This window comes from Mustelus asterias, chromosome 22 (genome assembly GCF_964213995.1).
Source record: "Mustelus asterias chromosome 22, sMusAst1.hap1.1, whole genome shotgun sequence".
NCBI classification, from domain to species: Eukaryota; Metazoa; Chordata; class Chondrichthyes; order Carcharhiniformes; family Triakidae; genus Mustelus; species Mustelus asterias.
The window spans coordinates 21,301,021-21,326,122 of NC_135822.1; the positions used below are offsets into that span (position 1 = coordinate 21,301,021).

Sequence of the window (25,102 nt, forward strand, 5' to 3'; positions counted from 1 at the left end):
TAAGGTGTAGACCATCCTTCTCATAGAGGTCACACCTTCCCCAGTACGAGCCCCAATTGCTTAAGTACCTGAACCCCTCCCTCCTGCACCATCCCCTCAGCCATGAATTCAAACCTTCCCTCTCCCTATTCCTCTCTAAACTATCCCGTGGTACAGGCAAGAGTCCAGAGATAACCACTCTGTCAGTCTTGGCCTTTAGTTTCCACCCCAACTCCATAAATCCCTGCCTAATATCCCCTTCCCCTATCCTCCCTATGTCGTGTGTCCCCACATGTACAATAACTTGTGGTTTATCTCCCTCCCCCCTAAGAGTCCTGAATACACTGTCAGACACATCCCGGACCCCAGCCCCTGGTAGGCAATTCTTTCCATTACAGAAACACCATCCACCAGACCCTGGGCAGATATTGAGATTGTGGATCTCTTGGTTCTTTATAGAAGGTGGCAGAGGTGGCAGATACAGGAGCCACTGCGATGGACAGTGACTATGTGCAAGGAAGCCTTTCGGACCTGAGTTGGTAATGAAGGAAGAGGTCATTGTAGCATTCAATAATCTGCTGGAGGGTGGTGTCCTAGAAGTTGGTATCTTATTCAAATCAACAGCCAAATCATGTGAAGTCACTTTATTTTGAGAAGTCAGCTGTGTTTCTTGTGACTGAGCCACATTCAGATCTTTATTCCACTGAACTTACTAAAGCAATGTCTAGTCTATCATTGGTTAACCATGAGTCTTCCAGGTAGAACCCCATGCTTGATTCCATGCTTGAGTTCAAAGTATCAGAGTGCCAAAGAGTTGGTAGCACCTGTTTCTGAAAGTAAATTGATGCCCATACTTCAACCCCAGCTAAACATCTTCTCCCACTAGAGCTATCTTTCACAGCAGAGGCTGAGGCAGAATCTTCAGAGCTTCTACAACTTAATGATCCTGTACAAGAAATCTATCTTCATATCAGCCCAGAGATTCATTCTATTGTAGACAATGGTGTTATCTTAGCTTCTTATCCTCAATAATTCTTCCGATTCTCCATGGTGGAGCAGCATCACGCAGAGAAAAGTGTAGCAATGTTACCCCTGCCTACAGAAAGAAACAAATCTTTCAAAAGTGACATCATGAAGCCATCTTTTTTTCATTTGCTGCAAGCCTTTGGAAGTTTGTCATTCTTCTTCTCTTTGTCCAGATTTGATAGAATCTCAGATCTTCAATATCTTTTTCGTCTTCAATTCAGCAGTGATCATTTGTCTTCTCAGGTCTTTCCCCAGAGTGCTTTGAGGGAGCTGGAGATTCCTGACAAAGTCCTCATTTTTTAAGTTCAAGAGAGTTCAAGTATTGATGATCTTCAGTCTTCTCTCTTGGATTAGTCTTTCTTTGAAAAGGATCTGTGGTCCTCCAAATTCAGCAGTCCTAAGATCTACACTCTGATTACCAGCACTCCTGTGAAGTTGCTGTCTTATTTCACTCAAGAGAAAGAGGAATGCCTGCACGTCTCTTCCCAAAGAGTCAAGTACCTGTGGGTGACTGAATCCCTCATATCAGTGACATGGGGTGGGGGGAGGGGGCTGAAGAGCAGAAGTAAGAGTTGGATAGAATCTGTAGCAGTGAAAGGAAGTTACAGGAATACAATGTAAATAATTAAAACATAATTTCGTGTTAAGGTTTTAGAAAACTTGAAGGTAGATGTTGTGCAATGGGTTAATTGAATAGTTATTTATGCTCATGCATGATGTAGGCTATGATGTAAGTAACATCAGCAGCCATATGCTAGACTCTCTCTAAAGGTTGGAATACCCCTATCTTGTATATGGTGCTAATAAACTGGTTTAAAGCAAGTTCCAGAGTAAGATCATATTCAGTCTAGATAGGGTACATCATGCATACCAGAAACCAACAATCACACCACAAATATATGAAAAAATGAATGATTTTCAAAGAAAGTCAGGTAACTTTTTGAACCACAGGTAATTGATAAACGGGGAGAGAGGCAAGGTGGGAGAGAGGGTAGTATTATCCTTTTACATTGCGCTAGCAACCAGCCAACGTGTTGGATCAAATGGCTTCCTGTTCTATGCTGATGAATGCCGCTGATACTGTGTGTTGTCCAGATTGGTGCAGTTCCTCTGGAAAGTTGCTGGATGTGTGATATTAAGTCTGAACAAATAAGTTCCATCTGGCAAAAGCTTATGTTTCTTCCCTGCTTCATCCCTCTGGATAGCTGTCTGCAGTTTGGGGTGAAGTTAAAGAGTGGAAAATGAGGTGAACTGTGAGACTGAAGGATGTGAGGTGGGGTATAATGGTGGAGGGAGTAAGGCAAATGTGAGAGGATAGAGAGGATGAGGTAAGTGTATATGAGAGGGGTGTGTGAGAGAGGGACTGAGCTGAGGATATGTGGGAGGTGTGTGTGTGAGAGGGGGACTGAGATGAAGGTATGTGGGAGGAGTGTGTATGAGAGAGGGGCTGAGGTGAGGGTATGTGGGAGGTGTGTGTTGTGAGAGAGAGGGGGACAGGGATGAAAGTATGTGGGAGGTGTGTGTGAGAGAGGGACTGAGATAAGGGTATGTGGGCGGTGTGTGTGTGTGAGAGGGACTGAGATAAGGGTATGTGGGAGGTGTGTGTGAGAGAGGGACTGAGATGAGGGTATGTGGGAGGTGTGTGTGTGTGAGAGAGGGACTGAGATGAGGGTATGTGGGCGGTGTGTGTGTGTGAGAGGGACTGAGATAAGGGTATGTGGGAGGTGTGTGTGAGAGAGGGACTGAGATGAGGGTATGTGGGAGGTGTGTGTGTGTGAGAGAGGGACTGAGATGAGGGTATGTGGGAGGTGTGTGTGTGAGAGGGGCTGAGATAAGGGTATGTGGGAGGTATGTGTGTGTGAGAGGGACTGAGATGAGAGTATGTCAGAGGTGTGTGTGTGAGAGGGACTGAGATAAGGGTATGTGGGAGGTGTGTGTGTGAGAGAGGGACTGAGATGAGGGTATGTCAGAGGTGTGTGTGTGAGAGGGACTGAGATGAGAGTATGTCAGAGGTGTGTGTGTGAGAGGGACTGAGATAAGGGTATGTGGGAGGTGTGTGTGTGAGAGAGGGACTGAGGTGAGGGTATGTGGGCGGTGTGTGTGTGTGAGAGGGGCTGAGATGAAGGTGTGTGGGAGGTGTGTGTGTGAGAGGGGCTGAGATGAAGGTGTGTGGGAGGTGTGTGTGTGAGAGGGGCTGAGATGAAGGTGTGTGGGAGGTGTGTGTGTGAGAGGGGCTGAGATGAAGGTGTGTGGGAGGTGTGTGTGTGAGAGAGGGACTGAGATGAAGGTGTGTGGGAGGTGTGTGTGTGAGAGGGGCTGAGATGAGGGTATGTGGGAGGTGTGTGTGTGAGAGGGACTGAGATGAGGGTATGTAGGAGGTGTGTGTGTGTGAGAGGGGCTGAGATGAGGGTATGTGGGAGGTGTGTGTGTGAGAGGGGCTGAGATGAGGGTATGTGGGATGTGTGTGTGTGAGAGGGACTGAGATGAGGGTATGTAGGAGGTGTGTGTGTGTGAGAGGGGCTGAGATGAGGGTATGTGGGAGGTGTGTGTGTGAGAGGGGCTGAGATGAGGGTGTGTGGGAGGTGTGTGTGTGAGAGGGGCTGAGATGAGGGTGGAAGGAAGATGTAAGGATGGAAGAGGTGAAGCTGGAGGGATGAAAGGGAGAGTGTGAGGATGGGTAGAGGGGAGGTTGTAAAGCTGGAAGAGGTGAAACGGGTTTAGTAGTGGCGCTGCTCGCGCTCTATTTCGGTTGGGTTTAAATTGAAGCGCGCGCTGTGGCGCGTTCGGGCACGCAGGCTGGTGACATCACGGCGCATTGCGTGACCGGGAAACGGCAGGGTCACGGTGAGGTCAGGATGCGGCCTAGGGCGGGGTGCTGAGGAACAATGAGGCAGCCGGCGGAGTCAATTTAGAGTGTGTTCAACAGCTGGCGGCGGCGGTGATAACCAGTATTCTTGGTGCCCGATTTCGCTGCTGGGAAGCCGAGGTGGCCGGCCTTGGTTGAGGTTTCTCTGCTACCTCAGGCACGGGTTTCACAAATATCTCCAAGCTTCATTGACTAAAATGCAGCTCAAACATTCATTGAACCTTCCAATGCACCAGTGTTGGACCACATATCAATACTGGCCCTGTTAACAGGGCTACACTGCCTGAAAGTGGCAACATGTTAATTGGTCTAAAATTGAAATAATAGAATTTGACATGTTCGATCTGATGAATGCTCAATGAAAATCATTACACATATTTCAAAAGGAAAAATATGGAAACGGGTTACTTGCTCTCTACTCCTATAAGATATTCCCTCAGATAAAGCTTTTGTCCACCTGTCCTAATATTGTACATGGCTCAGTGCCAGATTTTTTTTTAACGCTTCTGCAAATTGTCTCGGGATGATTTATTACATATTGTTCATCTGCAGGTGGGATAAGGAATAAACAATTTTTAACCCTGCCATCTGGATTAATTACAAATGATTTTGTTTCTCCGACAGGTGTTCGTGGACATGGCCACCCTCACACGACAAGATCTCAATTTTGGACAAGGTGCAGTTTTTGTTATTCTTACTTTGTCAGTCAATGATATTCTGTGTAAAATTATTTTTTAAATTATTTTGTCAATTGATTCCTTTTGCTCCCTTCAGAAGCTGCTGATTGGTTGGGGTACAGTTCGACGCAACTGGTTGCCTGCTGAAGCTTGCCCTAGTAGTTACTGGATAAGTCAGTGTGGGGGACATCATAACTGAACCTGATCTCTTATTCACTTTGTCACTTTTAGGTGGAGTTATTGGTGATGATTAGAAACAGAAATTAGGGTACAGTATTTATTTTGGAGTCCTCTGACAGGGATGTAGAGGTCTCTACCAATTGCCTCACAATACTTTGTGTAGTGTAGGTTCAATAGCGTTCAACCTATTTTTATAATTCTGTTTCTCTTCCCTATATTTTCCTGAAACCCAGGCATACGCGACAGGTTATGTCCCAATGTCTTTGCATCCAAGCTGTGTAACTGGTCTCATCTTCTCTCTGCCTCTCCAGTGGTTGCGGATGTACTGTGTGAATTTCTAGAAGTGGCTATTCATATGATCCTGTATGTCCGGGAGGTTTATCCAATAGGAATCTTTCAGAAGAGGAAGAAGTATAACGTACCTGTCCAGGTGAGACACAAGATGAGCTTCCAGCTTGTTAATAGTCTGAAGCAATGATCTGCAGTTCATTGTTTATTTTCTGAATGTTGTATCACACGACACATTTGGTCACGACATTTTTGAGTTTGTTTATTATGGAGCTGACGTTGGGATTTTATGCTTTAAATAAAGTTGAGAATCACTTTTTTGCTGAATGACACATTGTTTACCCTGTTTGTTTAGATGTCGTGTCACCCGGAGCTTAACCAATACATCCAGGACACACTGCACTGCATCAAACCTCTGATCGAGAAGGTGAGGAAAACTTTTAATTGGCTGTTTCCATCATCATGCACAACTGTTTATATGAATGTAGATTTTTGTCATGGACAAAATTTGTGTTTTCATGATGCCCCTAATCAGTGTGTTTTGTTAGTGTATTTTTTTTACCTTGCGTGATTGTCCCAATTTAAATAATTTGAGCAGCAAACTTTTTTGAGTTTAAAAATAAAGGTTGCTTTCCCACACTTGCCCTCTTTTGTTTAAAACACAGTATTGCTCACTCCTTACATATGCTATCATTCTCAAGGATTAGACATAGATCATAGAATCCCTATAGTACAGAAGGAGACCCATCGAGTCCACACCGACAACAATCCCACCGTAATCCCGGAACCCCACATATTTACCCTGCTAATCCCCACAAAATTAGGGACAATTTAGCATGGTGAATCAACCTAACCTGCACATCTTTGGACTGTGGGAGAAAACCGGAGCACCCGGAGGAAACCCACACAGACACGGGGAGAACGTGCAGACTCCACACAGACAGTACCTGAACCAGGAATCAAACCCGGGTCCCTGGTGCTGTGAGGCAGCAGTGCTAAACACTGTGCCGCCATGCTAATAAAATATATATTTAAAATATGATTACAAAGTATAATTGTCTCAGTCTCTCTTTTGTGGCAGGGAAAACATCTGTCTATCCAGCCTCTTCATATAACTTAAACCATTAAGTCCCAGTAGCATCCTAGTAAATCTTTTCTCCACTCTTTCTAGTTTAACAATATCTTTCTATATGGTCACAGGTCTCCGGTTTGAAAAACAACCCTCTACAACCATCTTCTGTCGTCAAGCTAATTTTCTATCCAGTTGACTACCTGGATCCTGTGAGATTTAACCTTGTGCAACAACCTATCATGCGGTATCTTGTCAAAGGCCTTGCTAACGTCAACTGTACTGCCCTCATCTACCTTCTTAGTTACCGCTTCAAATTCGCGAGACATGATTTTCCACTCTCAAAACCATGCTGACTGTCCCTAATCAGTCCTTGACTCTCTAAATGCCTGTAGATTCCGTCTCAGAATACCTTCAAACAACTTACTGCTACAGATGTTAGGCTCACCGGCCTGTAGTTCCCAGGCTTTTCCCTGCAGCACTGCCACCCTCCACTCCCTCCAATGGGGTGGCACGGTAGCACAGTGGTTAGCACTGCTGCTTCACAGCACCAGGGATCTGGGTTCGATTCCCGGCTTGGGTCACTGTGTGGAGTTTGCACGTTCTCTGCGTGGGTTTGCTCCAGTTTCCTCCCACATTCTGAAGGACATGCTGGTTAGGTGCCCGAACAGGCGTCTGAATGTGGCGACTAGGGGAATTTCACAGTAACTTCATTGCAGTGTTAATGTAAGCCTTACTTGTGACTAATAAATAAACTTTAAACTTTTACTTTACAGGCACCTCATCTGTGGCTGTTGATGATTCAAATATCTCTGCTAGGGAACCTGCAATTTCCTCCCTAGTCTCCCACAATGTCCTAGGGTACACTTCATTAGGTCCTGGGATTTGTCTACCTTAATATGTTTTAAGACTTCTAGCACCACCTTCTCTGTAACATATACACTCCTCAAGACATCACTTTATTTCCCTAAGTTCCCTAATATCCATGCCTTTCTCAAAAGTAAATATTGATGAGAAATATTCATTTAGGATCTCTTGTGGATCCGTCCATAGATGACCTTGGTGATCTTTCTCCCTAGTTACTCTTTTGCCCTTTGTATTTGTAAAAGCTCTTTGGATTCTCCTTTGCCTTATCTGCCAAAGCAATCTCATGTCCTGTTTTTGCCCTCCTGATTTCTCTCTCATCTTTACTCCGACACCCTCTATACTCTTAAAGGGATCCACTTGATCCCAGCTGCCTATGCATGTCATATGCCTCCTTCTTCTATTTGACCAGGACCTTAATATCCTGAGTCATCCAGGGTTCCCTACTTCTACCAGCTTTGCCCTTCACTGTGAAAGGAATGTGCTTACCCTGAACCCTGGTTAACACACTTTTGAAAGCCACCCACTTACCAGACATTCCTTTGCCTGCCAACATACTTCTCCAATCAACCTTTGAAAGTTCCTGTCTATTACCATCAAAATTGGCCTTACCCCAATTTAGAATTTTAACTTTTGGGCCAGACCTATCATTCTCCATAGCTATATTAAAACTAATGGAATTATGGTCCCAAAGTGATCCCTCACTAACCCTTCTGTCATCTGCCCTTCCTTATTTCCCAAGAGGAGGTCAAATATTGCCCCCTCTCTGGTCGGGCCATCCACATACTGAATGAGAACTTCCTCCTGAATACACTCAACAAATTTCTCTCCCTCCAAGCCCCTAATGCTATGGCTGTCCCATCAATGTTGAGAAAGTTAGTCTCCTACTATTACCACCTTATTTTTCTTGGAGCTATCTGTAATCTCCTTACATGTTTGCTCCTCAATTTCCTGCTGACTATTTGGGGGCCTATCAATAGGTATCAGTCAGTACAATCCTATCAAAGTGATCTCCCCCTTATTTCTCAGTTCTACCCATATAGAGTCAGTGGGCGAATCTTTGAATATATCCTCTCTCAGTACTGCCGTGATGTTGTCCCAAATCAAAAATGCAAATTCCTCTCCTCTCTTACCTCCTGTTCTCTTTCTTATAGCATCTGTATATTGAATTGCCTGTCCCTCCCTTAGCCGTGTTTCAGTAATAGCTATAAATCCCAGTCCCATGCACCCATCTATGCCCTGAGTTTATCTGCCTTGCCCATCGGGCCTCTTGCATTGAAATAAATGCAGTTTAATCTAGACTTCCCTTGCTCTCTGTCCTGCTTTGCCTGACCTGTCTAGTACTCGGATTACTGACACTGTCTTTACTATTTAATGTACTCTCTCTAACTTCTGTGCTGTCCTCAACCTTCTCTTCTGTCTCCCTACTGCTTTGGGTCTCACTCCCCCCTATCAAAACTAGTTTAAACCCTCCCGAGTGGCTCTAGCAAATCTCCCCGCCAGGATATTAGTCCCCGTGCAGTTCGGGTACAAAGTACCTCTCAAAGCATCTCCATCAACTACAAGACACAGGTCAGGAAACTCAGTAGTTACTCTGAGGGGTGAAATTGCAAAAACTCTTGATTTGATTCAGCATAGAGTAGCTCACTTAATGAACTGACTACTGGAATTTGGGATCACCCCTTATTTTTGTTAGACTGTGGCAACTCTCCAAGGTTACCTTGATATTACCTATCAATGCAACCTGTACCACAAAGGAAGACTAAAAACAGTAAGGCTGTTGGGATACCTATCTCCTCTGAGTTCCCTTTATCCCTTTAAAGTACACACACATCTGGATTTGAAGATCTATTGTTCCTAATGTTGCCGGACCAAAATCCTGGAATTTCCCACCTAGTGCCATTGTGCAAGCACCATCAATGCTACAGATTAAGAAAGAGCCACCCCTATCACAAACTCTGCATTAAGTGATAGTGTTCACCCACCTCCCGAGAACAAGTAGATTAATGAAAAGTCAGTGAAATCCAGCAAAGCATCGGTTTCCTCCATCTGCTGTCTGTGTATCAGCAGAAACTGTTACTTGAAGGGCCATTGCAAGTGTCTGCCAATCTTGGTTCACATCTGTTAATATGTGGATGATCAGCTGCTTGGGAAGAGTTGCAAATGGACTGTGACCTGCAATCTTTTCCCCTGTTTAGAATGAGGTGGATCGGATGGTGGTGGTAATCCTGGACAAGGAGCATCATCCTGTGGAGCGCTTTGTCTTTGAGATATCCCAGCCTCCTCTACTATCTGTCAGGTGAGGCATTTTCAGCATTCTGTTTCTTGTACTACCTACGTAAGGGTTGGTTTAGCTCAGTAGGCTGGACAGCTGGTTAATGATTCCACTGGTGGGGCCTTCTAGGACGAGAGGTCATAGTCTTAGGATAAGGGGAAGCAAATTTAAAACAGTGTTGAGGAGAAACTACTTCTCCCAAAGGCTTGTAGATCTGTGGAATTCACCATCCCAAAGTGTGGTGGATGCTGGGACAGTGAGTAAATTTGAGGAGTTAGATGGATTTTTAATCGGTAATGGGTTGAAACGTTATGGGGTGAAGGCAGGAAAATGGGGATGAGGAGCAAATCAGCCATGATCGAATAGTGGAGCAGACACGATGGGCCAAATGGCCTAATTCTGCTCCTATATCTTATGAACTTATAATGATGCAGAGCAACGCCAACAATGTGGGTTCAATTCCTGTACCGGATGAGGTTATTCATGAAGGCACCGCCTTCTCAACCTTGTTCCTTGCCTGAGGTGTAGTGTTCCTCAGGTTAAATCACCACCAGTCACAGCCTATGGTCATCTGGGACTATGGTGACTTTACTTTACTGACTACGTAACCAAAGGATTGATCAGATTCCTGAAATTGTTACAATTAAACTTGGAGTAGGGCTGATTTAATCCTTTGTTTCAAACCGAACATTTTTTAATACCATTGTTAGGTATTCCTTTTATCATGATTCTAAATATTGTAACCCCCATCCTGCTCCCTGCACTGCTACACTGAAGCAGGCAATCCCATGAAAAATTCTGAGATCAGTAGGTATAATGAACGCATTCAGGGCAGATCCATATTAACTTGGCTGGGTCAGAAAATGCACTCGTGGAAAGGCTGGATTATGAATGTGTTGTTTTCTAACTTGGATCAATTGATACTGTGGATAAAGACACAGGCTCTCAAATTATTGTACAACAAATCTCCTTTATTGTACTCTACCCAACTTACCACAGAAGTATCAAACGCTACTATTTTGTAGCACACCAGGCATCAATTTCGTTATTCACAAAGTATTTAACCTCTGATTTTACTTCCTTATACACACAGCAACTAACATTTGACTTTTTTTGTTACACACACAGTATTTAACCTCCTAAGCTACTTTGTTATACACACAGCATTGAAAAGGAATCAAAACTTTACTGGGAAATTGCACACCATACGAACATTAGTAGGAGTAGGTCAGATAGCCCTTTCAGCCAGATCTGCCATTCTGTAAGGTCATGCCTGAATTTCTACATTTACTCCATTTTCCCATCCAATCCCTTGATGTCCTTAACACCCAAAAATATATGGATCTCAGTTTGAAAATTTGAATGGAAGATTCTGACAAAGTATATAACAGGCCCAGCAACTCGCAAAGTAAAGCAGGGCAAAAGGGAGGGTGCAGCATTCTGTTGTGATGAATGATTTTCCCCTAGTTGCCCCCCCCCCCCCCCCCCTCACATCACCAAATGCAAGACTGTTTTCCCTCCCCCAGACATTGATAGACCCGCCTACAATTCTGAGGAGTTTGACAAACTTAGCTAACTGATCTCCTGAGGCATTGATCATAAACAGTTTGAAAAATTGCAACTGCCTTTTTATTTCTGACTCTTTCTCACTGTTCTCAACTCCCAGTATGCTGATATTCCATTTTAACCCAATGTATGTGAGCTTGCTCTAATATTGAAACAGATTGGCTTGTTCCCGAGGCTGACATCATAAGAGTGGATGATAGAGCAGCCTGGGATCCTCTGCAAAAAAAGGTGAGGAGCGAAGAGGATCAGAGGAGCATGGGAATGTGTATAGGCATTTTCTCTATGGTTCATAGAATTATACAGGTGAGGTCAGGATCATACATATTTGTGTTAATTCCATGGTCAAATAAACATTGAGACCAACATTTAAAGACTGTCCATCACTGAATACCAAAGGCCAGTTGAGCAACATCCAGGAAGATCCAGTGCCTTCAGAAGTGGTGTAAACGGGAGGAAAGGGTAGATAAGGGCACTTGTATTGGTTGGATTTTCCTGTGAGATCTATTAACCTTCCTTATTATTTTTACAGCTCTGACTCGCTTCTCTCCCATGTTGAGCAGCTGCTTCGAGCATCAATCTTGAAGATCAGTGTTTGTGATGCGATTCTTGACAGCAACCCCCCAGGTAAATTTTGGTTACGATTGTGTTTGTTGGGCCCACAGTCATGGCACTTGTGAATTTTGCTTTCTTCTGCTAGGCATCCAGGGAAAAACTGACTGGATGCAATCTGACTGTTCTTTATGCTCTTCTCTGGAACAGCAACTTTTCTCTGCTACTTTCTCCCCATCTCTATTGAAGGTAACTACTCCTTCGGGGTTATGGTTTCATAGGCATCAGTTCCTCTTCAGAATCTGTAGAACACGGTGGAACAGTTTGCTGATTCTCAGCCCGAATTGTTCACCTATGTTTTTTCCTCTTGATGTTTATGGATGTTGCATATTTCCTTCGGTGTTTTTTATCTGTTTTTTGAAAGTACACTCAAACCTGCTATTCTTGATTTTCAAGCCTGGATAGTGATCATTGTCAACCCATTTGACTGAGTAATATCATAGCTGAATGTCATTGTCAACACTGTCTCTTTTTTTAATCCCGAGACAAAAATAACTTTAGGCCATTCCTAGGACCTGAAAGCATGAAATAAAGTCCTTCACAACAAATATATGGATTCTTTGAAATCTTACTCTTCAGTAGACAAATGTATGGCTAATACATGTATAACACAGTAATGCATCAAGCAAATAAATAACTAGATTATTTGTTTTTCTTAGTATTGTTTCCATAATTCCAGGAGAGCAACTTGTTCTTCTGTGAGTAGTGCCATAGGTTTGATTACTTACTTGCTCTTGGATAGGCAGGCAGTTTAATGGTTCATCCATTGCACCAAACCTCTGACCATGTAACACCCTCAATATATCACTGAAGCACTTTTAGCCCTAACTGTTTCCCCAGATGCAGACTGGCAATTGAGCTTGTGACTTTCTAGGTCTGCAGGGCTCTGTGGACTAGTTGTCGGGTGATTGAGGGAGCATGACTTTAGAAATTTACAAAGCGATGCTTAATGCAGGAGCTGGGATAAATTGCGCCTGAGTTTTCTTCCTTTGTATGCATTAGAATTGTGCTATTTATTTCTAGGCTGTACCTTTACCGTATTGGTTCATACTCGAGATGTTGCCACTCGAAACATGGAGAAAATTCAGGTGATTAAGGTGAGTAGACCATCTGGGTTGACGTAGGGGGCTAAAGTCTGTGGTATGCAATGCATCGATAATTGTGTAGGTTAACGTTATACATGTCTCCAGTCATTGGATCAGAGAAAAGTTCTGTTCACCAAATCTAGTTGGGAATGGCGTTAGACATTCGGGCAACCTTTGGAAGGTGAAAACTCCATAAATATCCAGTAATCTCCTTTAGACCTTCCAGGTTGTCAGCATCAACAACATTGACCATTAGCTTAACTGAATTGGCAATATCATCACTAAGGCCAGGCCTAAGGATTCACCACCTGGCCCTTCATAGCCTCCTTGTCATCCAGAAGGCTCAATTAAGGATTGTGACAGAATTCTCTCCATTTACTTTGATGGGGTAGATGCAACATCCCCCTCGAAACACCACCCACTCGATTCAGTATCCACCATCTTCATCACTAATGTAAAGTTTGTTTCAACACTTCCAATCCAACAACCTACACTAAAAGATTATGAGCAGCAACATCATGTGGGACAATGTCACCTGCGAGTTTCCCTCAAGTCATATGCTTACCTGACTTGGATATATATTGTCGTTCCCATTTTGTCACTGGATCGATATCCTGAAGGTCGCTATCCATCACCATTCTGGGAGCGCTATCACCATAAAGGACTGCAGCAATTCAAGGAAAAGATCCACTACCACTGCCTTGGGCAACTAGGCATAAACACATTCCTCAACTCTGAGAACAAATACACAATAAAGACTTAATTAATGCTGTTTTTCATCTTCACCATTTTGTTTGCCTATTCCCCGTGTAGGACTTCCCGTGGATCCATGCTGATGAACAGGAAGTGAACATGCGGGAGCCACGGTTAATCCCACTAAAAACTATGACATCAGATATCTTAAAGGTAACAATTCTAGCAAGGGGTGTCTTGTGTTTTGTTTGAGTTTCTTGTGCAGTAGCTCATGAGCTTTGATTGTAAAGTTGTTAGATGTTTATGAAACAATTTGGGTGGTAGCTTTGGGCAGCAAGTGAGGCCATTTGTTGAAAATACCACATGAAGGATCATCTAGTTTGTTTTCTATGAACTTCTGAAACTGTTGGCTACCAAATGCGTGCGGTTGAAGAATTACCTCAGTTTATTGTAGCTGCTGCTTCATAGATTATATCAGAAGAACATGATAACACTGACCCCTATAAACTGATGTATTCAGCTGTGCTATAGTCCACTGTATACACAGATTTGCACTTAATTCATGTTTTTAAAAAACTTTTTTTTCAGATGCAGTTGTATGTTGAGGAGAGAGCTCAGAAAACATTCTGATTGTACATCAGATGGCCACAATGCCAAATGAAACAGATCCCAAGGCATTGGGTATATTTCATCATTGAACTGACTTTTGGGGTTTAAGAGAAGTTTCAAACTTGTTGTAAGGTGAAACATGAGCAGGGATCAAATTCTGAATTGGTACCTTTTGGGTTTTACCCTCTTGTACCTGTGGTTTGACCATGCATATTGCATTGTGCTGAGGATGAGGTGAAATTTGGTGTAATTTTATAGTTCTAGGTTGGGCTTGGAAATAGCCTATCTCCAGCATGATTAGGCAATGCTTTTTAACTTGGTGGTCAGACTTTCTCTGAACAGACTGTAGAGCAATTATACAGCATTGTACAAATGCATCATGCTTATCTAGATTCTGCAGCCATCCCAGCCGTTTTCTCCCAGCCTCCATAATGAATTAGTCAATGGGGTGCAAGGTTCTGGCTTTCACAAGACAGGAGGGAGCAGACCTGAGACTAGTTGTGGTGCCCTGGAGAGGGCTTGAAGCCTTGGTTTGTACAGCATTGCTAGATGGAAGGAACTGGCTGAGCAGAAGAATATTTTGAAAATTAAAAACAGAAATCTGTGTGATGTTTGTGTATTGTTTCTTTGTACTTTTTCTAAAATGCAGAAAATAAAGTATTTAAATACGAACTAAACCGTGCGAAATCTATTAGCAGCCTTTATAAAAGCGCATTTTCAAGTCCTCTTCCTTCTTTCTCTTGGTGGTGTAGGGAAATTGCTCAAGGTGTTTCACAGAAGCATAATAAAGCACAAATAGATGCTGAACTAGAGATGGAGATGTTTGGAGAGACGATCAAAAACTTAGTCCAAGAAGTGGATCTTAAAAAGAATTTTAAATGAGGATGGAGAGGTAGAGGAGTTTGGGGAGAGAATTTCACAGAATGGTCCCCAGAAAATACCCTGATTTATCTTGAGTGCAAAGTGGATGACTTTTACTAGCCCACATTGAATTAATTTGCCATAGTACTACCTACTCACTTGAACTCCCTATTTCTCTTTGCAATTTCCTACTTCTATCTGGACTAAACTGTCTCTACTCACTTGGTGTCACCTCGCATATATAACTCTCTTTTTTTCAACTAAGTTGAGGCCCCCATAACATTCCAGAGCATATCGCTCCTGCCACCCGGATACTTTTATCCCCACCATCGCCAATTTCCAGTCCAATTCTGTGCATTTGTAGTTTTGATGATTTCTTCTGTGCAACAGTTGCAAATGCCTTCCGGGTGTTAATTTGGATAGTGTTTGTTGATTCCTTTACCTATCTTTGTTAGCAACCTCCTCTCAAAGCATTCAAGTAAATTAATCACACATGACAAATCTTTGTTGGCTCTCTGCTCTGCTCAAGTTCTTGGGCACTGTCCCTAATGACAAATTCTAATAGCTTCCCACAACTGAGCTTAAACTGACAGGACTGTTAAGTTGTCTGGTTTCTCTCTCTCTCTATAGTTACAAACATATCTTCAATCTAACAGCACATTTCCATAGCTACAGAACTTTGAAATATTATTCAATTCCTTACCTTTTACTTCAGTGGAATCAAAACCATCATGTCTTGGGGATTTATTTAGTTTAAACTTTATTTTCTCCATTCTGACATTGTTACTTGTATTAAATCCATAACTTCCTCCTGTAATTTATTTTGTTTTGCTTTGCCTGTTGTGGCGCGACTGTGCCTTTTAAGAAAGGTATTTTCCGTCATGAGCAGCTCTTTTTTTTTTCATTGTGGCACCGAGTTGCCTAACAACTAGATGTTCTTTTATTGCTGCTTAAATGATTTGATGGGCCTTTCAATTATTTTTAATTTGGCCTAATGTAGTGTCCTGGAGTTTTATGACCCTTTTTGAAGTGTTGGGTGGAGCCTGATAGGTCAGGTGGTACCTTGGGACAGTTTTTTAATAAGGGTTTTAGTTTCTGTTTGTTAGAAGCTGTTTGGACTGCAGACTGGAAAGCAGTCTTTCTTGTGCCTCTCTCTCTGTGGAGTGAAATTCTGCTGTCGTTCGTTTGCTGGCTAGAAACTAGAGACAAGCAGTGGCTCTATCTCAGTTTGCTGAAACTCCAGGACTGGGAAGTCCGTTTCAATTCTCTATCCAAAGGACTGATTGACAGCAGGGGTTGCAAAGCTGCAAGATCCAGCATCACATGAGCATACATATTTTCTGTGCTAAACCAAAACTGGGGTGTATGTGTTGGACCAGTATTTGTAGCTGTTAAGGTTTATACAATATCATGTTTTCTTTTCTTGTTTGTAATTAGTAAAAGGTATTGTTAATTGTCTTGTATGTTAACTGTATTCTTAAATAAACTTTGTTTGATAAAAGCTCCTAGTGGATCATTTGAATCATACCTGGAGTGAAACATCTTATGCTTACCCGTGCCAAAATTCAAAGTGCAAAACTCACGATCTAGACTGACTCCACAAAACACCTCGGAGTTTCTGACTAGGTTTATAACACTCTCTATAATGGACCTATATTGCTGCTTTTTCTTAATTGTATACTCCTGAAAAGTTTTTTGTTTTACAATTTTGAAGCTCTTAATATTTTCTTCAGTCCTTTTGTTGCTTTTTATATTTCTCTCGGATTGCTTGATAGTTTTTCTTGTATCTTGCCTCATATTGTCTATGATTGCTTGTCTGGAAATGTGGAAGTTTTGTCTTTTAGAGATATACTCATCTTTAGCTACTTCACCAATGACTTTCCATGTACTTGCACACTTATATTGACTCTGGTATTCCCTGGATTTAAAAATCTTGCTTTCCAATCCCTATATGGCTTCATCCCTCTCTATCTCCTTCAGCCCAGCTGTCCATTCAGATCTCTGTTCTCCAACTCTGATTTTAAACAATCCACCACCAATAGCAGCCATGCTATCTCATTATCCAGCCCTCCGGTGCCACAGTGGTTAGCACTGCTGCCTCACAGCACCAGGGACCTGGGTTCGATTCCTGGCTTGGGTCACTGTCTGTGTGGAGTTTACACGTTCTCCCCGTGTCTGCCTGGGTTTCCTCCCCACAGTTTGAAAGACGTGCTGGTTAGGTGCATTGACCTGAATTGGTGCCGAATTGTGGCGACTAGGGAAATTTCACAGTAATTTCATTGCAGTGTTAATGTAAACCTTGTGACAAATAAACTTTTAAAGTTATGGAATCCTGTCACTATATTACTCTGTATTTCTCTGTCCTTTAAAATGCTTCTTAAAACCACTTCCTTTATCACCAACCTTAATGTTTCTTGAAACTCATCTTGGCTGCCACCTATCCTGACCTGCTCTATTCCCCTTTTCCAACTAATGATCTGTCACGTTTTATCCCTTTTCAGCTATGAAGAAGTCATAAAGTCTCAAAATGTTAACTCTGTTTCTCTCTCCAGATGCTACCAGACCTGCTGAGTTTATTGATCAATTTCTGTTTTTAAGTTTGCATTTATTTTCATATTTCCTTGTGTCTAGGTGTCAAGTGCTGTTTGATAATGCTCCATAGAATCATAAATTCCTGACCGTACATAAGAGGCCATTTGGCCCGTCATGTATGCACTGACTCTCCGACAGAACCGCTGACCCAGGCCTCCCTCCCCACGTTTCCCACGGCTGATTCACGTAACCTACACATCTTTGGACTGTGACAGGAAACCCATGCAGACACGGGGAGGACGTGCAGACTCCGCATAGACAGTGACCCGAGGCTGGAATTGAACCCGGGTCTCTGGCGCTGTGAGGCAGCAGCGTTCCTAACCACTGTTCCTCTTCATAGAATCCCTACAGTACAGAAAGAGGCCATTCGGCCCATCGAGTCTGCACCGACCACAATCCCACCCAGGCCCTACCGCCATATCCCTACATATTCACCCACTAATCCCTCTAACCTACGCCCCTCAGGACACTAAGGGGCAATTTTTTTAGCATAGCCAATCAACCTAACCCGCACATCTTTGGACTGTGGGAGGAAACCCACGCTGACACGGGGAGAACGTACAAACTCCACACAGACAGTGACCCAAGCCGGGAATCGAACCCAGGTCCCTGGAGCTGTGAAGCAGCAGTGCTAACCATGTTCCTCTTCCCAGGGATATTTTAGCAAAGTTAAAGATGCTACATAAATGCAAATTGCTTCACCCTCCATCCAGCACAGCAGAAATTATGGTTGGGAAATGCTACCTGGAGGGGGCGGGGATTGGTGACATCTACCGAAGGGGGCGGGGATTTGTGACGTCTACCGGAGGGGGCGGGGATTTGTGACGTTTACCGGAGGGGGCGGGGTTTAGAACCCTTCTGGGAGGGGCGGGGTTTGGTGACGTAGACCACCCGGACTCTGCTCGGCTCCGCCCCGGACGCCATGTTGAGTGCTGCTGTCTGCTTGCGTTCAGTGTCAGGGTGGTGGCAGCTTGTAGTTTCTAGCATGATGTCCAGTTCAGCGTCGCCGCGGCCCCGGACCGCTCTCGGAACCATGGAGTTTGGGCGACGTGTGGATGCCGAACTGAGCGCGGCAATGGTGTCCGCGTTCACGGAACATGGGCACGACGAGCTGGACGGCGCGTACATGTACGCGGACGGGCGCTCGGAGCAGATCATGGGCTCGATGGGACTCGGACAGAAAGGTCAGCCGGATAGCCCAGGCCCTGGGGAGCTGGAGTAAATAATCCGGCTCCTCCAGGCTGCTGCGCTCGCCCATCACGGGCGATGTTCCACCTCAGTTCCCCACTTGTCCCTTCATTCCCCGAGACTCCAAAATCGGCCTATTTTGGTTTTAAATACTCTCAACGAAGGAGCTTCTACAACCCCAGTGGACTCTCGTCTGCCCTAAATGATCAAGGCCTGTGTTGTAGATGTTGCCGCCAGGGGAAACATCAGAACTAAAAACAAACAAACGCTGGGAATACTCAGCAGTCATGATGTGGAGATGCTGGCGTTGGACTGGGATAAACACAGTAAGAGGTTTAACAACACCGGTGCTTAATGCTCTCTCCACTCACATTGTTTGTACCTTGAAGACTTGATTATCTGTAAAGACTGCATTCCAATCATTATTCTGTAAATTGAGTTCATGTCTCTGTGTGCCCAGTTTGTGAGCATTTCTCCACTCCACCTGACGAAGGAGCAGCGCTCCGAAAGCTAGTGGCATTTGCTACAAAATAAACCTGTTGGACTTTAACCTGGTGTTGTTAAACTTCTTACTGTGGGCAGCATCTGTGGAGACAAACTGTTAACCTTGCAGTTAGAGAGATTACCCTTCAGTAGAACTAAAACATTTCATGATGCTAGTCAAAGACTAATAGGTATAGTACAAAAATTAAGGTTGTGTCTACATGAGGGATGAGAAGCTATAAAGCAGCCATCTGAATACAACATGAAGGGGAAAATAGACAAGACCAACCCAGTCAAACAAAAAAGGGAAGAAAACATATAGAACAAGATGAAGGCAAGATTAAGATGTAAAATTTTTGAGCTGGATGTTGAATCCAGAAGGTTGTAGAGTACTGAGTCAAAAGGTAATAAATGCCATTCCTTGAATTTGCATTGAGCTTACTTGCCCTGCCAAGCCCCTTCAGAATCTTGTTTGTGTCAGTGAGGTCATCTCTCTTTCTCCTTGTATCTTGTTTTTTCCTGTTTTTGCACTGATTCGTGTTTCTTTCTGTATATTAAAGTAAAGATTGCAACCAAAGTGAACCCGTGGGAAGGGAAGACGTTGAAAACGGAGAGTATCCGATGTCAGTTGAATACTTCGTTGGAACGTCTGCAAAGGGAGAGTGTTGAGATCCTATACCTTCATGCACCAGACCACGAGACACCAGTTGAAGAAACGCTGGCTGCCTGTCAGGAGCTTTACCAACAGGTATGATGTGGATATTAGAATTTAACACTGAGACTGAGGGCATGCAAAGCAGACCAAGAATCCTGGATTGGACGGTGAGAGCTATTTGGCTCGTCATGTCTGCCATCTTGATGAAATCCCATTTGTCATAGCACATTGAGTGGTGCAATATGAGAGAGCGTGGGAGTGTTGGAAGTGCTTTTCTTAGACAGGATCTGAAGTTGGCTACTCATCCTATCTATATCACTCAGCAGATGTTAAAGATCCCATCAAGATTTATGAAGAAGAGCGAGGAGTTCTGCCAGGGTCATGACCAGCATTCCTTTTTCAAACACAAGTAAAATATTTATATCATCGTGTCTTGTGAGAAAGGTGTAAAATAATCATGCCCTTTAGAATGATGCACTGCATAGAAAATGCTATGAGCAGTTTCTGAGATGATCCGATGCCAAATCTTTGCATGTCTTTATTTGTGGTGAGGGCAGGGTTTCCATTCCATTCATGATGCTGTTGGTGTTTAGATGTTCTTGCTGCTGTTAAAAAGCCATTTTTTATGTGGATTTCCTTTTAGGGGAAGTTTAAAGAACTTGGCCTCTCAAACTACGCTTCATGGGAGGTGGCAGAAGTCTATTCGATCTGTAAATATAAAAACTGGGTCCTTCCCACCATCTATCAGGTATGTCAAAGATTGGCAACATCCAACTTGCTGGAGCTTCACTTTTCGTTTCTATGCACATTTGATGTTTTTCCTTGTATCCGTAGATTAATTAGAATTTTACTTTTTTGATGAATGACAACATGTTTGACAACATATGTTCTACTGTCTCTAAACATGTCACCCAAAACTCTGCTGCCCATGCCCTAACTCACACCAAGTCCCATTCACCTATTAACACTGCCCACTGACCTACATTGGCTTCAGGTTAAGCCTTGCCTCGATTTTTAAATTCTCATTCTTGTTTACAAAATTTACCACTGCCTTGCACCCTTTGTCTCTGTAATTTCATCCTCCCCTATCTCACTCCAAAATGTATGCAGTCAACCATTTCTGGTTTCCTGAGCATCCCCTTTACCTCTCTTTCCTCCTATAAGATGCTTAAAACCTACCTCTTTGTACAAGGTTTTGGTTACATGCCCTAACATCACCTTATGTGATTCAGTGTCAGGTTTTGTGTATTGAATTTGTCCCTAAGTTAATTTGAGTTCGTTTACTTGGTTGGTATGGAAAGACATGCTTTATTTTGTTCAACTGCTATGAGCATTGTTGGTGTACTTGCATGACATGGAAGTTCAAGAAAGTGGCTCAATACCATCTTCTCAAGTTCAATTAGAAATGGGCAGTAATCACTGGCTTAGCCAGTGACGCCCACATCCCTGGAAAGAATTTTTAAAATCAGCTGCTTTTATTAAAGTTATAAAAATTTGGACACTGTCCTTTGGAGGCTAAGATGTGATCTTTGTGAGTGATTCTCCTCCCATGGTGGAAAAATCACATTCCAACATATATTGGACTGGATCATTGCCAGTGCTGGAGAACTTTGTCTTCTAGTGCCACTCCTTTGACTCCACCATTTGACATGCATTTCTTCAGCAATTTGAATTCTGTCCATGATCCTCTTTTCTCTCAATTTCCTTAAACCTTTCTTTAAAACTGTCAACTTTGACCAAACCTTTAACCTCTTGTTCTAATATCTTCTTTATTGGCTCAGTGTTAAGTTTTGTCCAAATATGTTTCTGTGAAATGTCTTGTGTGATGATACAATATATATTATGTATTTTTTTTCTTTAAGGGGACTGTTTAAAATTTCAGATTTATTCTGCAGGTGTGTTTGGAAAGTATTTCGCTCAAGGGTGTAAAAGCAAGTTAATTACTAATTTTCAGCAAAGAATGTGTTACTTTGATAGAGCTGGTAGGCTTTTGCTTATACCAAAAGATCCCTTGGGAGGTTGATTGACAGGGTCATGTGATAATGTAAAGAACTGTCTGCAAAGAAAGGAACTTTTTTTTGCAGTGTTTGGACCACAGCTCTGCTGGAGTCAAGCATGTGCAGGCGGTTCCTGAGAACACTCTCGCCACAAAATCTCTCTGAAAGCTTCAAGATTGTTAATACAATTTATAGCAAGAATATTTATAGTTGCTAACTATATTTAATGGCATATAATAAGAGGAATATTGGTTATTTGGAAAAAGTTATAAGCTAGAAAGTAAAGTTGCTTCCATTCATTTTTAAATATTGTTCAATTGTTAACAGTCAAGCTGCTTCATTTGTTCGAATTATGTTTAAACTGTGTTATTAAATAAAGTTTGTCTTATTAAAAGAAGATCCCTATTTTTTCAGTGGAATCAGTCTTGGAGTGACGTACTTCACATTTATGTCAAAATAGGGTATAGTCTGACTTCCTAATATAACTTGGGATTCTGATCTAGGACCCTAACACTTGAATGTTTTTCCACTTAAAGGTGTTATCTTTCAGATGAGAAATTAAACTGAGACTCGCCCCCTCTGTTCTGTCAAGTGGCACTGTGGAGTTATCCCTACTGTCCTGGCCTATTCTTACACCACAATCAACGTCACCAAAAATAAAGTTATCTGGTCATTATCACATTTCCTACATTACAACAGTGACTACACCTTAAAAGTGAGATGTCTGGTGGTTGTAAAAGGCACTATATGGTTGCTATTTGTTGATCAGAAAGCTAAATACTGGGGTGCCGTGGATTGTAGTTGATGTCCATTTTTTCCAGTCGGACATGTCTTTTCCACATACAGACAATTTGTTCTGGAATAATTTATTTCTGTTTGTAGGGAATGTATAATGCCACCACCCGGCAAGTGGAGACAGAACTCTTACCTTGTCTCCGCCATTTTGGAATGAGATTTTACGCCTACAATCCACTTGCAGGTACAGTATCATCCCAGAAGTGGATGATGTCAGAATGATGGCAATCATTCTTACTAAATTTGTCCTGAGGAATACAGTTTATATAATGTGCATCTCATTGCTGCAGGTGGGCTACTAACTGGCAAATATCATTTTGAAGACAAAGATGAGAAACAGCCCACTGGCCGCTTCTTTGGAAACAGCTGGGCTGAAGCTTACAGAAACAGGTGAGTTCACCAACTGTTCACGGCTTGGGCTTCATGTCCTAACCCTTCCCTATTGCAACAATGAGTTGTTTGGCACCTGAATTCCCCACTGGTTTCCAGTAATTTCTAAGCTTCGTATTTTCTATTATTCTCACTGATTCAGGTATTGGAAAGAACATCATTTCAGAGCTTTAGATCTTGTGAAGAAAGCAATAGATGCAGCTTACAGTTGTGAAAAGCCAAGCCTGACAGCAGCAGCACTAAGATGGATGTATCATCACTCCAAACTCCAGGTATGGCAGATTCCACAATGTTGTTATTAATGTCATAAATTACAGCCCGTCGAGGTGGTGACCTACATGGTGAAAAATATAGTGTGTCGATGATTTCCACTGAGTAGTTTGAGAATTGTTTACAGGCTGAAGCCTAGTCTTCTCATTCACCACCTTTTTTACATAATCCTCAGCCTACTCATTCTCCAGATACAGGCTTGTTCACCTACAATAAATGAGTACAATGCTAATGTCTTGTTTGTTTTCTCCAGGGTGATCTTGGTGACGGAGTTATAATTGGCATGTCATCAATGGAACAACTTCAGCTGAACCTGGCTGCATCTGAGGAAGGGCCACTTGCCCCAGCTGTGGTCAATGCCTTTAATGAAGGTTGGAACCTGGTGGCACATGATTGTCCAAATTATTTTCGATAGGACAGATCTCGATAAGAAAGGCGTCTGAAAATATGCACACTGAAATAATGAATTTAATAATTACCCTACATTCTTAGAACCATGTTTGGCAAAAAGTTATTAGTTAATGTGTTTGGAAACGGATGAAATGATTCATGTAACTGATTGTTTGGATAGATCAGCTGCTCGTAATCCAGATGGCAAGATGCTAAACTGCAATGGGAAATTATTCACAGATATAGATAGCTTGAGTTAAATGTTCTGCAATAAGGAATCGGGCAGAGGACCAGCCTCTAGGACAAACACCAGTGAGAGCAATAAGATTGAACTGAAGACTTTTTTCATTTACTGCAATCCCACAACAGCTAGGAATTGAACTGTCAGCACAAACTGTAAACAGGATCAAAGCTGTTACTGAAAGTACAAAATATTTGTTTCAAATCTGTCTCCAATGGAGAATTAAAACCAAGACTAATTGAGCATTTATACATTTGTTAGTGCTTGATTCATCCACTGCATCACACACGGGCGGATTCACCTGAAATCAGATGAATGAGAATGGATTGCTGTCCTTGTTTCACTGGCAGGTTGTTATAAATTTCTGTGTTTACATGTACAGCAGAGGCTGCTAAACTAAAGTGGTTACAGTTACCTACCAACATTGGTATAACTATGACCCCTTCAGATGGGGAGTGGGGGAATTGCATAACCACCTAATAGTCACGAGTACATGGACAGCATATCACAGAACATTAACAGTCCTGGCTTAGTGGCAGCATACTAACCTGAGTTAAAGGTTGAGAGTTCAAAGTCCATTTCAGTAGAGGGCCAGTAATGACAGTGTTATGCTTTCTCTCTTTTAAATTGTTTTTGGGATGAAAGTCCATCATTATTGCTCATTACCCTTTTTGAATCTGCAGTTTGTGGATAGGTACACCTACAGTGCTTGTTTTCCTGTGGCAGTAACTGAGCGGTTAAAACTCAACTACACTACTGTGGATCTGGAGTCACCTGTAGGGCAGACTGGGTGAAGATTGCAGGACAGTGAACAAAATGGGGTTTTCCCAAAAATCTGGAAGTTTCATGATCGTTATTGAGACTAGTTTTTTTTATTCCAGATTCATTAATATATTGAATTACCACTATGCTACAGTCCCTGATGTCAAACTGGAATCTTGCCTACTTGGGTGTGGGGAGATACTCAGGCCCTTTTCCCAGAGCAGGAGGCTATTCGGCCCATTGAGTCTGCACCAACAACAATCCCACCCAGGCCGTATCCCCATAACCCCACGTATTTACCATAGCTAATCCCTGATACTAAGGGGCAATTTAGCATGGCCAAATCAGCCTAACCTGCACATCTTTGGCGTGTGGGAGGAAATCAGAGCACCCAGAGGAAACCCACACAGACACAGGGAGAACGTGCAGACTCCACACAGTGATCCAAGCTGGGAATCGAACCCGGTTACCTGGCACTGAGGCAGCAGTGCTAACCATTGTGCCGCCAAAACATTTGTTGCATTTTGAAGGGAGAAGCTACCAAAATCCAGTGGCAGATCCTTATATGGTAAGTTGCAACTTAATCAATCCTCGACAATGGTTTCATGGTCATCAGTAGATCCTTAATTCCAGATATTAACTGCGAATTCCACCATCTGTCGCTGTGGGATTTGAACCTGGGTCCCCAGAAC

At 42.8% G+C, this 25,102-nt stretch overlaps 2 protein-coding genes across 4 annotated transcripts; both read left to right on the top strand.

The window, feature by feature from the left end:
• Positions 1 to 3,819: 3,819 nt before the first annotated feature.
• mad2l2 (mitotic arrest deficient 2 like 2) lies at positions 3,820 to 16,183 on the top strand. Of its 2 annotated transcripts, none has more exons than XM_078238875.1 (9): positions 3,820 to 4,028; positions 4,496 to 4,547; positions 5,040 to 5,158; positions 5,372 to 5,443; positions 9,148 to 9,248; positions 11,320 to 11,414; positions 12,423 to 12,496; positions 13,298 to 13,390; positions 13,766 to 16,183. In XM_078238875.1, the coding sequence occupies exons 2-9, from the start codon at positions 4,508 to 4,510 to the stop codon at positions 13,805 to 13,807; spliced, it is 636 nt and encodes a 211-aa protein (XP_078095001.1). In that variant the 5' UTR covers positions 3,820 to 4,028; positions 4,496 to 4,507; the 3' UTR covers positions 13,808 to 16,183. The 2 variants fall into 2 exon arrangements, with proteins under 2 accessions (XP_078095001.1, XP_078095002.1); XM_078238876.1 differs by having other exon boundaries at positions 3,841 to 3,918; positions 13,766 to 16,144.
• Positions 16,184 to 18,098: 1,915 nt separating this feature from the next.
• akr7a3 (aldo-keto reductase family 7, member A3 (aflatoxin aldehyde reductase)) lies at positions 18,099 to 23,897 on the top strand. 2 transcript variants are annotated; one of them, XM_078238872.1, is made up of 7 exons: positions 18,099 to 18,423; positions 19,471 to 19,658; positions 20,209 to 20,313; positions 22,445 to 22,541; positions 22,648 to 22,747; positions 22,890 to 23,019; positions 23,271 to 23,897. In XM_078238872.1, the coding sequence occupies exons 1-7, from the start codon at positions 18,162 to 18,164 to the stop codon at positions 23,430 to 23,432; spliced, it is 1,044 nt and encodes a 347-aa protein (XP_078094998.1). In that variant the 5' UTR covers positions 18,099 to 18,161; the 3' UTR covers positions 23,433 to 23,897. The 2 variants fall into 2 exon arrangements, with proteins under 2 accessions (XP_078094998.1, XP_078094999.1); XM_078238873.1 differs by having other exon boundaries at positions 18,191 to 18,423; positions 19,476 to 19,658.
• Positions 23,898 to 25,102: the final 1,205 nt, after the last annotated feature.

Bases quoted from the DNA above. Each gene is read 5' to 3' on its own strand.
- mad2l2 (XM_078238875.1), top strand. From the start codon at position 4,508: ATGGCCACCCTCACACGACAAGATCTCAATTTTGGACAAG. The intron at 11,415-12,422 runs GTAAATTTTGGT...ATTTATTTCTAG, and splicing joins TCTTGACAGCAACCCCCCAG to GCTGTACCTTTACCGTATTG. The intron at 12,497-13,297 runs GTGAGTAGACCA...TTCCCCGTGTAG, and splicing joins AGAAAATTCAGGTGATTAAG to GACTTCCCGTGGATCCATGC.
- akr7a3 (XM_078238872.1), top strand. From the start codon at position 18,162: ATGTTGAGTGCTGCTGTCTGCTTGCGTTCAGTGTCAGGGTGGTGGCAG. The intron at 22,542-22,647 runs GTACAGTATCAT...TCATTGCTGCAG, and splicing joins CGCCTACAATCCACTTGCAG to GTGGGCTACTAACTGGCAAA. The intron at 22,748-22,889 runs GTGAGTTCACCA...TCACTGATTCAG, and splicing joins GCTGAAGCTTACAGAAACAG to GTATTGGAAAGAACATCATT.